The sequence below is a fragment of the Choloepus didactylus genome, chromosome 22 (assembly GCF_015220235.1).
Source record: "Choloepus didactylus isolate mChoDid1 chromosome 22, mChoDid1.pri, whole genome shotgun sequence".
In the NCBI taxonomy this organism is placed as follows: Eukaryota; Metazoa; Chordata; class Mammalia; order Pilosa; family Megalonychidae; genus Choloepus; species Choloepus didactylus.
Genome location: NC_051328.1, coordinates 32839420 through 32853482, shown reverse-complemented (window position 1 = coordinate 32853482; position 14063 = coordinate 32839420). Strand labels below are relative to the sequence as shown.

Genomic DNA, 14063 nt, shown 5'->3' with positions numbered 1-14063 from the left:
CACATCTGAGCAACAAAGAGGCACTCGGGGAGACTCTTAGGTGCAATTATAAGCAGGTTTAGACTCTCCTTTGAGTAACAAGCTTCATAGGGGCCAGCCCCAAGACAGAGGGCTCAGCACATCAAGCCATCAGTCCCCAACGTTTGTGAGAACATCAGCAGCAATCCAGGCGAGGATGTCCAACACCTCCACATCCTCCCCCAGCTCCTCAGGGGGGCTCTGAATATATATTTTTATTCTCTGCCCAAATTACTTTGGGATGTGTTGCTATTTCACTCTAACAAAGACCTACCATATCTCGCTTCCTATTCAAAGTTCCATGTAATTGTGGTGTTTGAACAAACTGACTGTAGTAAGTTATATTGTTTAGAAAATATAGGTCCTACACCAAATAAACATCTCTTCCCTTGGTCTCACATGGAAGTTGCAGTTTTAACACACAGTCAGTTTCAACCTTTACCCTTTGGCCTGATTTGCCCTAGTCTTAACCAGGTCTGCTTCATTCATGTCTCTAATTGAGGTCTGGGCTCTTTTTCAGCTTTTTTTTTTTTTTTTTTTTTTAACAGTTGCTGTATGCATTTATACTGACATTCATATCTGCCGAGCTCTAGCTCTGAGTTTCATGTGGGTTGTGACTATTTTTTAACATCCAGTATTTTTTCCCACTTGCTGAACTTTTGCTAATGGTCACAGTCGCATTTGGTGTCTTAATCCTGCACCGCAGGACCCACCAAAGTCCTAATGTATAATGGGAAGAACCACTCAGAGGCACAAAGCAGGTGGTCCCAAAGCCCTTGTTCTGAAGACACTGACTTTAAGAAAAAAGGCCAAGAGCCTTAGAGAATGTGTCAAATGTATTTTCTCATTTCAGAGGATCCATTCTGTGTCGATTTCTTCACCTGGTGTCGTCTAGTTCCTCAGTATGCTGTCTGCAACGACAAATTTTACGGCAAACAGTGCTGCAAGTCATGCACAAGGAAGAGCTGATCTCCGTGCCTTTCCCCAACATGTTAGGGCCAGGGTTTTGCCTTTCAGCCTCCAGCGACACCAGCCAGCTCTCCAATGGGAAGCCGAGCACTGCAAACCACTTGTGAGCTGCTGCAGTGTTTGAGGACCCAGCCCTGAGGAGCAGTCCAGTTGCCACTAGGGTCCTTATGCAATTCACCAAAGCACACGGTACTCTGAAGCACTTGAAACTGGGACGCGATGACAAATCTGACTTGCAAAAAACAAAGCAAAACAAAACACTTTGATTTGCACTGTTGCATGAAAGAAGTGATGAATCACACTGAGATATGTCAAATTTTAATTTTGACAAAGTGAGAATTTTGTCCTCTTTGGGATAGATTGCCCCCTTTGAACTTCAGAGGGTTCATAGACTTCTGTCTTGAAGAGGTCCTTTGAGCCTTCAGGTCAAAGACTAAGATTTGGAGGAAGCAAATACGGATGGAACACCTTGACTCACAGTTTCTTGAGCTCACAGTTTGACTAAGACTGCAAACACCCCAAACCAGGAGTTACGCGAGAAGCTAGATGGTGCTGATAAATGCTTGCTGCTGGACTAGCAAGCTTCTGTAATGTTGATTGTGTGTGTGCGTGTGTGCGTGTGTGTGCTTTTTATCTTTTTAAGTATATTCTGCTTATACAGAGTCTCAAAGACTAAAATTAACCTGAAAAATGTTCCCAGGAATATTCTGAATATAGAACAACATGGACCATTTGAAATCTCCATGTAATTGAAAGTCACACTGAAAAAAACTCTTACAAAAGACATATATTGATGCCCTTCACATCATACCAGCCTTGTAATTTTTGGTGCTAGCTAAACATGTACATGGGAGCTTGAGGTCTATTCTTTGGAAATGAGCATCGGAGAGATGTTCTGGTCAATATCTAGGAGAAACAAATTTAGTAGTGTTTTGAAGGAGAGGAGACATCTTTTATAATACTCCCTACATACTATCAGAGCCTGTTGGGAAATTAAAGGCCACTTGTGTTTTCTTCCTACCAACTGACGTGTTTAAATTTGTCCTAGGATTTAGTTATAAGAAAAAAATCATAGTGGCAATAGAAAAATCCATCTGTCTTCTGCAACATTAATGTTAATAAATCATAAAATGCCAAGACCCTTCAATGAATTAAGAGTATTTTATAATCTTCCTGATGATATTTTCAGCCTTCAGAAGTCAGCTGTTGGTAGGCACTAAAGAGCTTAAAATTGTTCTTAATTGGAAAAACACCACACTATTTTGCCAAAACCAAAGTAACTCACAAGATTGCATCTTTTGGTAATTTTTTTGAGAAGTGGTCATAAAGGGCATATTTATATGATTCTTTCTATTCCTCAACTTCTTTGATGAATGTAACCCAATTTTACTGCTTTAAAAAGTTTTATTTAAAACAAGGATTAGCCGACTCAGCACAACCAACTAGACAGTGGTCAGTTAAATTTAGCAGTACCCCTTTTTCCCATTATAATGAAAATCATGTGTTCTGGAATCACAGAGAAATAATGATTAGAAGCTTCTCTCAATCTGTTTGGCTTGGCCTAAAGTTGTGGCCATTTCATGCTCAAAAAGGAATGGTCCCACACTAGCATCCCCTTGCCCTCTGAAAAACTCCAAGTTATTTGTTTCTTTATATAATTGTCATTTTATTATTTTATGGAAAAATTAATTTATTAATTAACAGCCTGTCCTTATGTGTTTTCACTTTTTTCTCTGAGTAAATGATATTAATTCCAAGGGAAAATGTTGAATAAAATTATGGATAAGAGAGAAAATCAAAATATATGTGTAATATTTATTTTATGTTTTATAATAAAATATTCTGTTTTTTATCTTTGAAACTTGTTAAGTTCTTGAATAAGTTAGTGAGAAGTCAGTTATTTCCAATAATTGTATAAATGTTTGTTAAGAAACTCAGAGTAACTTCTTTGTGGGGGGGAGATAAGATGTTCCAGGGTTCATCATCTTGTGTGAAAGAAAATCAGAAACCATCACATGCTAAGATGAAATAGATAACACATTTACCATCTTGAGGAGACACTGAATTATGCTGAGCTATTGTAACAAGCAGGTAAACATTGATTTATGGAAATTATTTAAATTAGTTATATAAAGCTACCATGAATGTAGCTGTTTTATTGTTTGTTTTTTGGTTCTAAAGGTATGCTGGTGAAATCTTTTTGCAAAAAGAAAGAAAGAGAGGAGGGGGAAAAGGGAAAGAAGAGAGGAGAATAGAGAGGAGAAAGAAAAGAAGACAGAAAAATCTAAAAAATAAAACTAAAAGAAATTGTTCTCGGCTTTTTCAACTTTTAAATTATCAGACTAATGGAGAATAAAAACTATCTGGACAAGTTAGTTTAATTGACCTGAATATACAGTATTTTTCCCTGCATCTGTGATTACAAAAATTCATATTGTTTATGCATACATATCTTCAAAGTATATATTTTTTTAATTAAATTCAGTTTTATTGAAATACATTCACACACCATACAATCATTCATGGTATACAATCCAGTGTCCACAGTATGATAACATAGTTATGCGTTCATCACCACAATCTATCTCTGAACATTTTCCTTACATCAGAAAGAAACAGAACAAGAATAAAAAATAAAAGTGAAAAAAGAACACCCAAATCATCCCCCCATCCCACCCCATTTGTCCTTTAGTTTTTATCCCCATTCCTCCACTCATCCATACACTAGATAAAGGGGGTGTGATCCACAAGGTCTTCACAATCACACTGTCACCCCTTGTAATCTACATTATTATATAATTGTCTTCAGGAGTCCAGACTGCTGGGTTGGAGTTTGGTAGTTTCAGGTATTTACTTCTAGCTATTCCAATACATTAAAGCCTAAGAGGTGGTATCTATACAGTGCATAAGAATGTCCACCAGAGTGACCTCTCGACTCCATTTGAACTCTCTCAGCCACTGAAACTATTTCGTCTCATTTTACATCCCCCTTTTGGTCAAGAAGATACTCTCAGTCCCACGATGCCGGGTCCACATTCATCCCCGGGAGTCATATTCTGCATTGCCAGGGAGACTTACACCCCTGGGAGTCGGGTCCCACGTAGCGGGGAGGGCAGCGAGTTCACCTGTTGAGATGGCTCAGAGAGAGAGAGGGCCACATCCGAGCAACAAAGAGGTACTCGGGGAGACTCTTAGGCACAATTCAAAGTATATTTTAAGAATTTTTATGAGTTATTGCTCTTTGGCAAACAAAAAAAGAAGAAATTATGATTAAGACTGTAAAATGGAATAGATGACGTATAAAATAGATAGCAGGAAAGAGAAGATATTTTTGTATCTTTTGGTAATAAAGTATTAACAGCAACTACATGTGAGGTGTCTGGTGGGTACCAGGTGTGTTATCTCATTTAATCCTCGTACCAGCCCAATTAGGAAGCCACTCTAATTATCTTTACTTTGCAGATGAGGACACTGGGATTCAGAGAGATCACACATTCGGCCCAAAGGATACACAGAATTACGTGAGAGAGTCAGGACTCAAAAACCAGTCCCTTGGACCTGAAAGGTGATTCCCTTGCTCACGCTGCTCTGTTTCATGGGAAAGATAGGAAGTGAAGGAGATCTAGGTCTGAGAACTTGACTCTTAGGGCCCCTGAGATGTGTGTGAAGAGGGTCTGGCAATGAATGACTTAGCAATAATGAATTACCGGTGGCACTAGGATGCTTTAAGATGGGCAGTTGGGGATGCAAGGTAATAAATTTCCACTTAGCCTAGACTCTCCAATAAAGGACACTTAAAGACTTGTGGCATACCTCAGTGTCTTTATTTCCTAATAACTGAATCTCTGGGGTGATAGTGTTTCCGCATATATAGGATCAGAGTGTTTGGAGCCTGCAACTTCAAGTCCATCAGGGCATAGAGAGCGAGCGAGACACTCCTGGCGAGGATTCTGTGAGCTAATAGTGGGGAGGATGAGCCCACAACAACTGCATCATGCAAGGGATGGTTAAGGCTTAATAGCACAGAACCATTATTGTTAAATATGAGGGTTAAAATGCCATTTATTTATTTGCTATGTGGTTTCTTTTAGAAAATGTAAAGTATGTGTTAGGATTCCATGCTTTCTCTCTGCCTTACCTTATCTTTCCCAAAGTTCTTAAGTTACTGAATACTGCTGAGGAGCCCAAAATACTGAAGTCAGTTTAGGATCTTGGCAATTGTATCTTCCTCCTTCAGAGAGGAGCACAGGGAGAAGTGATTCTCAAACTCTATCATTCACTTACTATTATCATAAATTTCCCCTTAAGCACATAATTCTATTTTAAAATTTAAATCTAAGTAAAAAAATTGATTTGCTCTAAAGAAATGAAATGTGTTTAAAAATAAAACTTCTTATAACTCCTTTAAATGAAAAATCTGTATCATCTGCCACAAACTGAAGGTAGCCATAAAAAGCCCAATAAAAAACATTGAAATTTTAATGTTAATTTAAATAAAATCTAGTCCCTTTAATTGGTTTACAAAATTCATGTCTGGAAAAAATATTACAATGAGAAGAGGTGAACTGTTTATAGTTCATCAGGAACATTCAGTTTAACAACACTAAATTTAGGATAAAGAGAGTTTTTGTCAATAAAAAGATTATCTTTTATCTTGAATTCTAAGTAACATTTGTACATAGAAAGTGTAAATTATATCAATTCAATTGCATCTTTGAACATTGAAAATTATGATGTAAGTAACGTTTGTTCATCAAATCGTTGTGTGAAAAGCCATAAGGATCAGTATCCAGAATGTGTTGTTCTGAATGTGTCCAGCTATTTGTTAATCTGCAAAGTTGCCTTACCCATTCACACAACCACCATCCCATTTAAGCATAATAAAGAGATACTTAAAAGCTATTCCTAAGTGTTTTCCTAAACTATGTTTAGTGAGGAACACAGTAGAGTTTATAATAAGGTCATTCAATAATAAAAAATAATTTATATATTTGTTGGTTGGTTGACTAGACCAACGAGGTTCAAGGATTGTTCCCAAGATCCTAATTGGGATGAGACAGAGGCGTGATGACCAGAAACTAGGAAAAGGAAACCTTGTTGGTCATTTCCCCCCACCCGCTTCTGTTTCTTTCTACCCCTGACCTTCTCTTCTTCCCCTACATGGTCTTAGCCTCGGTAGTTGGGCTGCCCCTGTCATAGGAGGCTTAGGATACCATCTGATAATAGTGTTGCATCATGATGTCCACACCACATGTTGGATTAACACTACTCTAGATGAAAATACCCAGTACTCCTCAACTCTCCATTCCCACAGCTAACAGACTTTTAAAAATGGGTGTGGAGTACAAGAGTGGCGCTTTCACTGTGATCAGTTAGCCATCTGAGCCTTCTTTTGATGGTGAAACCAGGGCCAGGGGCGGTTCCTGCTGGAGACAAGGCCCAGGCATGTCTCTCCCTTTGAATTCCTGAGATCTCTCCTTTCATGTGGCTGCATATGGGAAGGACTGGCCATCCGCTCTTGGCGGAAGGCCTAGCCAGGTCTACAGTTCTTTGGCATGCCCCTCTGCTCCTAAAGTCTCCTGTTCCATAAAAGATGGGCTGAGTGTCTCCTTTTCTTGGAAACAGGTTCCTCTCTCCCTTACCCCCATCCACTTTGAAAGCCAAATTGGACCTAGAGTAAGTTCCGGAGTAATGGTTTCTAAATAATTAGTTGCATCACCATCACCTAAGGATATTTTATACATAAACTTCAGCCTCATTCAAGGCATTTTAATTCATTAAGCCTGGGGTGGGTAATATATATTTTTAAAAAGCATTCCTGTTTCTCTGAGGAACAGCTAGTTTTGAAACCACTGGCCTAGGGACAAAAAAGGAAGGGCCTTGGATCTGTCTTCCTAATGTAGGCAAAGACGTCCCCTTGGCATTATGCCACCCAACTTAGCTCAGTGGTTGGGGCTCCAACTCAGCTAATAGTAAAGTGTCCCTTTGCCTACTCTCATCTTCTGCAATGTATATTTTACCTAGGAAACTCCTAGGGTGATAAGTGGCAGGTCAAAAAAAGGATTTGCAGGCAGAGGCCCAATGTCCCGGTCATCTTTCTCCCAGTTTCTTCTGATTCCCATAGCAGGACAATGGCCAATGGCCAGGGTTTGGATGGTGGGGAGATGGCAATATTGGGGATAACTGACCATTTATCTCAGACACTCACACCCAGAAACAAGAAAGGGCATAAAACAGAGAAGTCAATGAAATCCCCATCTAACTGTGTCCTTTGGCCAAAGTACTGCCAGGGCCTCCTGTGTGTTTTTATGGAGAGAACCAAGGTGCATGAAAACAGTTTTATTCCTGAAATCCAAAGTAGACAGAATGAACACTGCTGCCCTATTTCCTTTCTGGTCATTAGGTGCCAAAAGGAAAATTAATCATGTTTATGAATCAGGCCAATGGTCACCTTTAAACTGCCAGGAATGCACTGACTGACTCAACTGGTGACTTCAGCTTTTGTACACAGTGAAAGACAAAAGAAACAACATCTTTGATGATATAGGAAAGAGCTACTAAAATGATGCTTTGGGGCAAAGCTAAAATATAAGAAAGTTAATTTCATTGTCCTGTCCTGGGCCTCTGATTTTTCTGCTTAACGGTCAATTTCATTAATTCATGTGTTTTGGTTTTTTTTTTTTTAAAGATTGGTTCCAGATAATTAAAATTAACATGTTATCTATTTATGTATCTCCATGGTCTTAAACCAATAATGGAATAAATCCTACTATATTCAGTAAGTTTCTGCCTTTTTAAAATAATTTCCACATTGTTTAAGACTTTTGTTATTTGCAGATAGGTGTCCTGATGGGACAGATATTTCATATTTTATTAGAAGTTAGTATTTTTTCACGCTAAAAGTCCCTCCAATATACAGACTCACATTCACCCTTTTATAGTTTGGTCTGCCTAAACTAACATTTTTTGTTAACTAGAATACATTCATTCATTCAAGAGGCATTTATTGAACATCAACTGCAACATGAGATTTAAGTGTAAAAAGAGATCTTGTTTCTGAGTCCAAGGGAGTTACACTTGGAAATATAGGATGCTTATACATGGAAAAATTAGGCAATATTTCCAGGGCATAAAGTCCTAAGATTTTTTTTTAACTTCCTCATCTCTGTTCTCAGAATAACAAAATCATTTTTATATTCATCCAAGTCAACATTGAATAATGTTTGCTTTTAGTCTGTGTTATTGTCAACATCATGTATGCAAATCAGGGTCATACAGAAGAGTCTTTTTTCCCATGTAAAATAATAAAATTGCAAAGTTAGAATTATGCAGAGAGTGGCCCACTTGCAAATTAATTCATAGGAATTCAGAACTGGAAGTGACCTTTGGGATCATTTTGTTCACTCATTTTCATAGGTGTGGAAGCTGAGATCCCTAACTTTTAGGGACTTTCCTAAAATAATCCAGAAAGTCCAGATATAAAGCCACTTACCATGATTTTCAGGCAAGTATATTTGGAACTGTATTATAAAATATTATTAATTTTTACTTGACAGGCAAATACTTTTATCTAATTTTGATAAGTAATGAGCTTCAAATAGAAACCTAGTAAAACACTCAGGTCCTATGATATATATGACGTTAACAAATTTTTCTCCCTCCCCAAAAAATGCTCTGCTACCAGAAGCAGCATAAGAAAGTAGTCATCCTCTTTCCATGTAGGGCAAAAATGACCTTGTGAAAGTACCAGTTCTTAAAACTATCTAACCTGTTACCTTTTCCGAAAGTTTGGTAGCTTCAGAAACCTAGACTATTGCTTTGCCTTGAACCATGAATTAAGAATGATGCTGGAGTTTGCAAAATTCTGTAAATATAACTAAAAACTATTGGGTTGTACACTTTAAATGGATGGATTTTATGGCATGGATATTAAATCTCAGTAAAGCTGTTTTTTTTTGTTGTTGTTTGTTTTTTTTAAAAAGACTGATGCTATGACTGTGGTCACATAGGAATTTTTCTGTTTACACAGGGACTGATCAAACCCCACTGGAGTTGTTTACTTGCAACACAGCCCCTCAAACAAAATTTGATTTCAAAAGGGGCAACTCTGTTCATCCATTCATTATTTCACTCAGCAAGTAATTATGGAACGGCAACTCTTGGTCCAGAAGATACAATTAGAATGTAAGTTCCATGAGGGCAGGTAAATTTTTTGTCCTGGTTAATATGATATCCCAATTATCTGTCATTTCTTGAATGGATGATACTCATGAGAACAGGACAAACACAGTTTTGGTCTCATCAAACCTATAGCTTAGTTGGGGATTCAGAAAATGAAATAGCACTTTTAACATAGAATTGAAATCATCTAATGTTGAGAACTGCATGAATGCACAGGAAGAGCACTAAATGAGATACTGTTAAAGTTACATTTGTAATTATTTAACTTGATGATCAAGATGAAATGATAAACTTAATGTTAGCTTTTGTTTTGAAAGTTTTCCAAACTGATTCCCTATGCCCCTTGGAAATGGAGCAACATTCATAGTATCTATGTTTAGGGTGCAGTTAATAAGTGGGTTTGGATCCTCAAAATGTCATGAATCAATGATGTGTTTGAAATGGCCACATATAACCTGTTAGAAGAGTAAGTTAATTTGCTAAGTTTGTTCTCTTGAGAAACATGGAACAATTTAAACAACAATAACCCTCCTGCCCCTGACTATATCGTATAAGGAAGTGAGCCAGTGAAGATAAGAGGTAAGTCCTTCATTTTGTTGTGATGGCCTTGAAGGACAGGAACCTGTCAGGAGCAAGGCTGCTTCTGCTGGACAAGAGTTGATGGGAAACACTATAAAAATTCTGAACTGATTGCAAAATATGGATGGGAGGATGGGGCACTGACATTGGCATTTTTAACATCCTGTTTGGATAAAGCCTCAAAGTTCAGCCTGCCTTTTAAGAATTTGGCAGGAGTGGCTACATCTGCCATTTATAGCCGCCTCCATCAGAAGGGAAAGAATGCCCATTTTGTGAAATACATGAAACCTTGTGATGAGGGTGAGACTGGAGAGAGTGGAGGGAAGGAATAACTGTACTTTTGTCTTGCATTCTTATTTTTTTTCTCCACACATTAAAAGAGAAAAAGGTGTATACCTTCAAGATATGTTTTGGACACAGTTTTCTTTAATATCTTGTGGATGTTGTGATTCAGGTAAAAATAAAATCTGTACATTCTCAAAATCATTTGATTTTATTAAAATGTTTTGCTTATCTTCATACAACTTTCCTAGGACCTATTTAGAAAACCAAGGGTGCAATGTGATATGCTAGGGCTCCTAGGACTAACAATTAGGAGTGGGTAGAGCAGAAAGAGACAATGGTGATGTAGTGTGGATGAGGATAATAGAACTTGTGTTAACATGTATCTGCCATGTCTAAGGGACATGCTTTGTATTTTCCATATATTAATTTGAATTTCTGTAATTATCTGAGTCTTAAACAACATGTGAACTAAAAATTCTTAACTCTCCTAATTTCGCATATGAACCAAGGCTGGCAGACACTTCATATAATGGCATTAGATCCGTGGAGACATTATGTTGATTCAGAGTGAGGACTTTGCCTTTGGACTACAAGTTCACAGCCTGAGTTCCCAAAGAACAAGTCTGGTGAGTGCTACTTGACTTCCCTTCTTTGAACCCTAAAGTCTTCATTTAGGAACAGGCATTTAATCATCTATTCAATAAAACTGAGAACCACCCAGGCCAGATGCTATCTACCGTCCTTGAGCTTATGATCATGGATGCTGACAGGCATTTACCAAGGTATCTCATGGACAAATGCAAACTTACTACCATAGTTAGGGGTAAACAAAACAGGTGTTAGTTTTCCACCCATATCCACTTGGATCCTTTAGCTAGTTCCTTGCACACCAGCCTGTGCTATGATTTTATTCCCAGCCAGCACCTATATCTCTTTTTCCAGAGCCCTCCTCTCTTTACACAGAAAGCCTGAAGTGGCTGAAAAGGTACTGCCCCCACCCAGCTGGAGGTTCAGACCCACAACCAACTGGTCATTCATCGGCGATTGACCAAGTCAGGAGTAACTATAGTAACTAGAATTGTTTGCGTATTCAGGGAGATACTGTGTACTAAAGGGCAGTGCCTGCCTCATAGCAATACTTAACAAGTGGTAGCTATAAAAATAGCAATCAAGAGAAAGAAGGCAGACGATTGAACTTGTAACGGCTAAGGAGGTTTCAAGGGTTTAAGAAGAGTTTTATGGTTTTGAAGCTTTTCAGGAAAAAACTTGTTAAGCAGGTTCATTCATGGCTGAGACTTCTTGAGATTTCAGCCCCAGGGTCAAATGAAGCGCTGCTGCCAACCTCCTGGCACAGGTACATGGCTGAGATTCTCAAAGAACTAACAGCTGGCAGCTAGGAGGGCCTGGCTGCCAAGCACCTCATTTCCCCAGGGTGGGAGGAAGTTTGTTCCTTTATGGCTATTGATTAAATCCCAACGGAGTGGGCGCTTTTAATGTCTTTTCCAGTGGCACTCTCTTGCTTGCAGATTTCATAACTGAACTGCATCCAGCCTCAGTCAGGGAACAGGAAACAACCTTTGGCTGGGGCCAAAGCACTTGTTCTCCATCCAGATTTACTCACCCAGGTAGAGATCTCAGTTGGAGGTCAGCCTGTGACTGTTCAATGCATCAATTGTTTCCACCCATCACCCCTCTGCTGGGTCCGGAAGAGATAAAATAGGATTTAGGGGAGATTAATGTGCTGCTTTACCATATAGTCTATCTGGCAGGCACACTCTGAGTATTGTTTTCTAGCACAAAGAGTCTTTCAGAGTCACCCTGGAGAGGATTGATTTGGGGAAGACTATGTTTGGGAGCTGAGTGTCTCAGTATCCCCTGTACAAAGTGCAGGGAGAATTCAAGTGATCTAGATAATCTTATCAACCCAGATTATTCAGACTTTGGTTTTAACTGCCTTCAAATGCAGTAGCCAAATATTCACCAGCTAGTTCAATTCCTTTCCTTTTTGCTGCTATACAGAGAAAAGGGGGGCTGACATTTACTAAGCCCCTGTTGTGTGCCAGACATTCTCCTAGGCACTTCATGCACACGCTTTCCTTTAATTCTCACATTGAATCCCTTATTATTATTTCTTCCCTTTTAGGATGAGGACACGGAGGCTCAGTAAATTTAAATAACTCACTTAAGGTCACATAACAACAAATGACATTATGGGTTTAGAAACACAGGTTTGTTTCAGGCAATAAAATCCTCCCACTTAGGGCAGAGAGGAGCCAGTTTTACGAAAACAAACCAATATCATTTATTTAAAAATTGCCCTATGATCTTTTCTTTTTTGGAGCAATGAGAACGTTCTCAAATTGAATGTGATGATGAATGCACAACTCTGTGATTATACTGAGAGCCATTAATTGTACGCTTTGGATGGATTGTATGGTGTATGAATAAAACTGTATTAAAAAGTGGGGGAAGTTATTTTGAGATTTGTGTAGGAGGAAAGCCCATGGATTTCTCTTTATAACTTGTGCTCTAAGTACCATGTTGACAGAGTCTACTTACTTTTCTATAGTGGAATGGATAAGTTATGGCATAAATCGCCTTTTTGAATTTCATGAATAGGAAAGGTTATCTTGAATGATTGTTTTTTTGTTGTTGTTGAAACTATGACATATCCATGTCATTATGTTGATGATGATGATGATGATGATTATGATGACGGTTTGCTACTTGCAAGTAGTAAAGTTTGGGGAGGCTTTTTTAATTCCATAAAATATTTATAATTAACTGTTAAAAAAAAAAAAAAAAGCCTTGTGGCTTCTGTTTCTGGTATGGGTGTATGAGCCTTCTACAGACCAGATCTCCAAAATAGCTTTTCTATTTTGGACGAAATAGGAAAATAAAAATTGCTTAAAGATTCTGGAGGGTAAGCAAAATCAGGAATGTTGCGTAAGGAAGTCAAAACTTGGAAACGCAAATAGCAAAGGGGTGAGTTTCTTTTTTTTTCTCTTCTTATTCATGGCTTTGTTCTGAGGACAGGCTGCAAACACAGAGCATCATGGCTAAAACTCCAATAGAGAGCCGGCTATCTTTCTGGATGGACGAACCAGGGAAAGGAGCCCTGAAAATCTTGACTGGCCACCAGAGAATGAGAGAGGAATGTTAGGGAGGAGATTCACTACATTCCAGAAATCCCAGCCATCCATGAACCTATCAAGTTATTTCCCAAAAAGATTCAAAACCATAAAACTCTTCTTATGCCCTTGAAATCTCCCGGGGTGTTACAAGGGCACCTGCTCCCAAGTGCATCCCCAGCATGGCCCTGCATGGCAGGCTGTGTCCTCCGTCCCCAGGCTGTGAGTGTATGTGACCAACAAGCTGCTGTCAGTCTCCTCTATCCGGTGTCAGGGTCATGTGTTCAGCCACCCCCCTTTCCCTAGGGTAGGAACGAGGCCAATAAAACACCATAGAATGGGAGAAAATATTTGCAAATCCTGTGTCTGTTAAGAGTCCAGTGTCCAGAATATATCAGGAACTCTTATAACATTAAATATAAAAAATTTTTAAATAGATATTTCTCCAAAGGAGAAATACGAATAACTTTAAAATGAAAAAAAAATGATCAATATCATTAGTTAGCAGGGAAATGCAAATCAAAACCACAATGAAATACCATTTCATTTCATACTACCCAAGTTACACCCACTAGGATGTCTATAAGCAAAAAGTGGAAACAGCCCAGATGTCCACCGGCTGATGAATGAATAAATAAAATGTGGTATATCTCTACAGTGGAATACCATTCATTCATAACAAGGAATGAAATACTGATGCAGGAGTACAACAGGATGAACCTTGAAAACATTATGGTAAGTAAAAGGAGGCAGGCACAAAAGGCCACATGTTTTAGGATTCCACTTTTGTGAAATGTCAATGACAGGCAAACGCATAGAGACATAAAGTGGAGCAGTGGTTTCCAGGGCCTGGAGTGAGGGGGAATGGGAATGGGGGTTCTTTTTGGGTGATGAAATGGA

At 38.6% G+C, this 14063-nt stretch overlaps 1 protein-coding gene across 2 annotated transcripts in view; it reads left to right on the top strand.

Annotated features, from left to right (window-relative positions):
- Nucleotides 1–9123, top strand: part of ADAMTS18 (ADAM metallopeptidase with thrombospondin type 1 motif 18) — a 156065-nt gene extending 146942 nt beyond the window's left edge. The window contains exons 23-24 of one of the 2 annotated variants that reach the window (XM_037815927.1): nt 4450–4552; nt 9017–9123. In XM_037815927.1, the coding sequence (XP_037671855.1) occupies nt 4450–4552; nt 9017–9023 (110 nt within the window). In that variant the 3' untranslated portion in view covers nt 9024–9123. Of the gene's footprint in view, nt 1–871; nt 1211–4449; nt 4553–9016 lie in introns of those variants that run through there. The other variant, XM_037815926.1, reaches the window with a different exon arrangement.
- The last annotated feature ends 4940 nt before the right edge of the window (nt 9124–14063 follow it).